The sequence below is a fragment of the Mus pahari genome, chromosome 1 (assembly GCF_900095145.1).
Source record: "Mus pahari chromosome 1, PAHARI_EIJ_v1.1, whole genome shotgun sequence".
Lineage (NCBI taxonomy): Eukaryota > Metazoa > Chordata > Mammalia > Rodentia > Muridae > Mus > Mus pahari.
In genome coordinates, this window is record NC_034590.1 from 157,759,913 (window position 1) to 157,761,734 (window position 1,822).

At 46.5% G+C, this 1,822-nt stretch overlaps 2 protein-coding genes across 3 annotated transcripts in view; one reads left to right on the plus strand and one right to left on the minus strand.

Moving 5' to 3' along the window:
* Sufu (SUFU negative regulator of hedgehog signaling) overlaps positions 1–1,822 on the plus strand; it is a 93,060-nt gene that overhangs the window by 16,637 nt on the left and 74,601 nt on the right. The window lies entirely within an intron of this gene.
* Positions 1,550–1,822, minus strand: part of LOC110318096 (ATP synthase subunit f, mitochondrial-like) — an 820-nt gene continuing 547 nt past the window's right edge. Inside the window, exon 2 of the mRNA XM_021192845.1 lies at positions 1,550–1,770. Coding sequence (XP_021048504.1) covers positions 1,550–1,770 — 221 coding nt within the window. The remainder of the gene's footprint in view (positions 1,771–1,822) is intronic.

Below are 1,822 nucleotides of genomic sequence, written 5' to 3' on the forward strand. Positions count from 1 at the left end.
TGTACCTGGTCCACATACATACATTCAGGCAAAACACCCCTGTATTAATAACTCCAGTTCCCAAGGAACCAGCGCCTTCTGCTGACCTCCTCCAGGACCAGATACACACATGGTATGTGTATATACGTGCACACAGAAAATAATTAAAGTCTAAAAATATATTAAAATAAAATTAAGTTTCATTTTGGAAAAGGACTGGCAGTGCATTCATGGTTGATGGGGAACACAGGGCTGTAGGGACACTTTCCCAGAGGCGGGCTCTGCCCTAGTGTGAGGGTCTCCTAACCAAGGTGACTGATGGCTGCAGGAGGGGCTCCAGGGTAGCATCAGAAAGGTATTTGGACCCAGCTTTGACAGTAAGAGGAAAGAAAGCTCGTGACACTTTGAGGTTGCTTGTTTGTTGTTTAATGTCAAGGTCTGGTCACCTCTGTAACCGTGGGAGTGTCATCCCCACGCAGATGCTCAGCCTTGACATGATGTTCCTACTCTGTGCACACAGAGAACAGCCTTGCCCTGGGGAGCTGAGATGCTGAGAAGATTGGCTTGAATTACCTGCTTCAGGTGTCTCGAGGCACCTGGCTGCGCAGAGCCATAGGAGACAGTGTGTGGACAAAGGGCCCCTGGGCAGACCTTCTGGGTCAGCAAGCCTTGGGCTATACACCTGTGTGAGAGAGGCACACCTCCGAAATCGGACTGTGACTTGCCATCATTGGCCTGGCTTGTCGCCTCCTCCTCCTCCTCCTCCTCCTCCTCCTCCTCCTTCTTTTTTCTTGTTTTTTGAGATAGGGTTTCTCTGTGTAGCCCTGGCTGTCCTGGAACTGCCTATGCCTCCCAAGTGCTGGGATTAAAGGCATGTGCCACACCGCCGGGCTTGCCTTATTTATAAAAAGGTTTTGTGGGGTTGTTAGCTTAAGTCAGAATGAGGAATGTAGCTGTTAGAGTTCTGTTAGCTTTCTTTTTTCTTTTTTCTTTCTTTCTTTCTTTACTTATTTGTTTATTTATTTATTTGAGACAGGGTTTCTCTGTGTAACACTAGCTGTCTGGAACTCTGTAGACCAGACTGGCCCAGAACTCAGATCCACCTGCCTCTGCCTCCTGAGTGCTGGGATTAAAGGCGTGAGCAGCCACACTGGCTTCATGCTAGCGTTCTTAACAGCTTGCCCAGCAGGCTTGGGATTTCCCTGGGTTTGACTACCTGCCCTCTGGAGGTGGCTGGGAATAGAAGTGACAGGCTCTAGCAGACCTTCCCATGGTGACTGGACCTTTATTTTTCTTAAGTTCCGTGTCTTGGCTGGGAAGCCCAGGGCAGAGTTTTTTTTTTTTTTTTTTTTTTTTTTTTTTATCTTTAATAATATAGATATAAATATCTATTTTTTTGTGTTTTTTTTTTTTTTTTTTTTTTTTTTTTTTTTGGGTACGTGAACCAGTCACCTTTTATTGGACACTAGTTCTCAATCAGGGTATGAAGATTCAGCCAGTTGAGTTCTTCTAGGTCAGAGTGGGGCAGGCAGTTACATTTGGCCATGCAATGCCCTCCAGCAACCCCTCTTCAATGGTACTTGCATTGCCACTCATGTTTGAGTTCCTTGTAAGAAATGTAGTAGCTGAAAACCACATAGGCAGCCAGCGCCATGTTCATCCCTGAAATGCTGCCTTTCTGAACGTTGATGTATTTGTAATACCAGTCATCCCCTCTCTGAAAGGCTCCTGCAATGCCACTGGGGGTGAAAACCTGCATCAGTATCCAGCTCGGCAGCTCTCCAGGTTTGACTCCATGAGCTTCTCCTTCAATGGCTCAAGCGATTGAAGGTCTGGAAGGTCT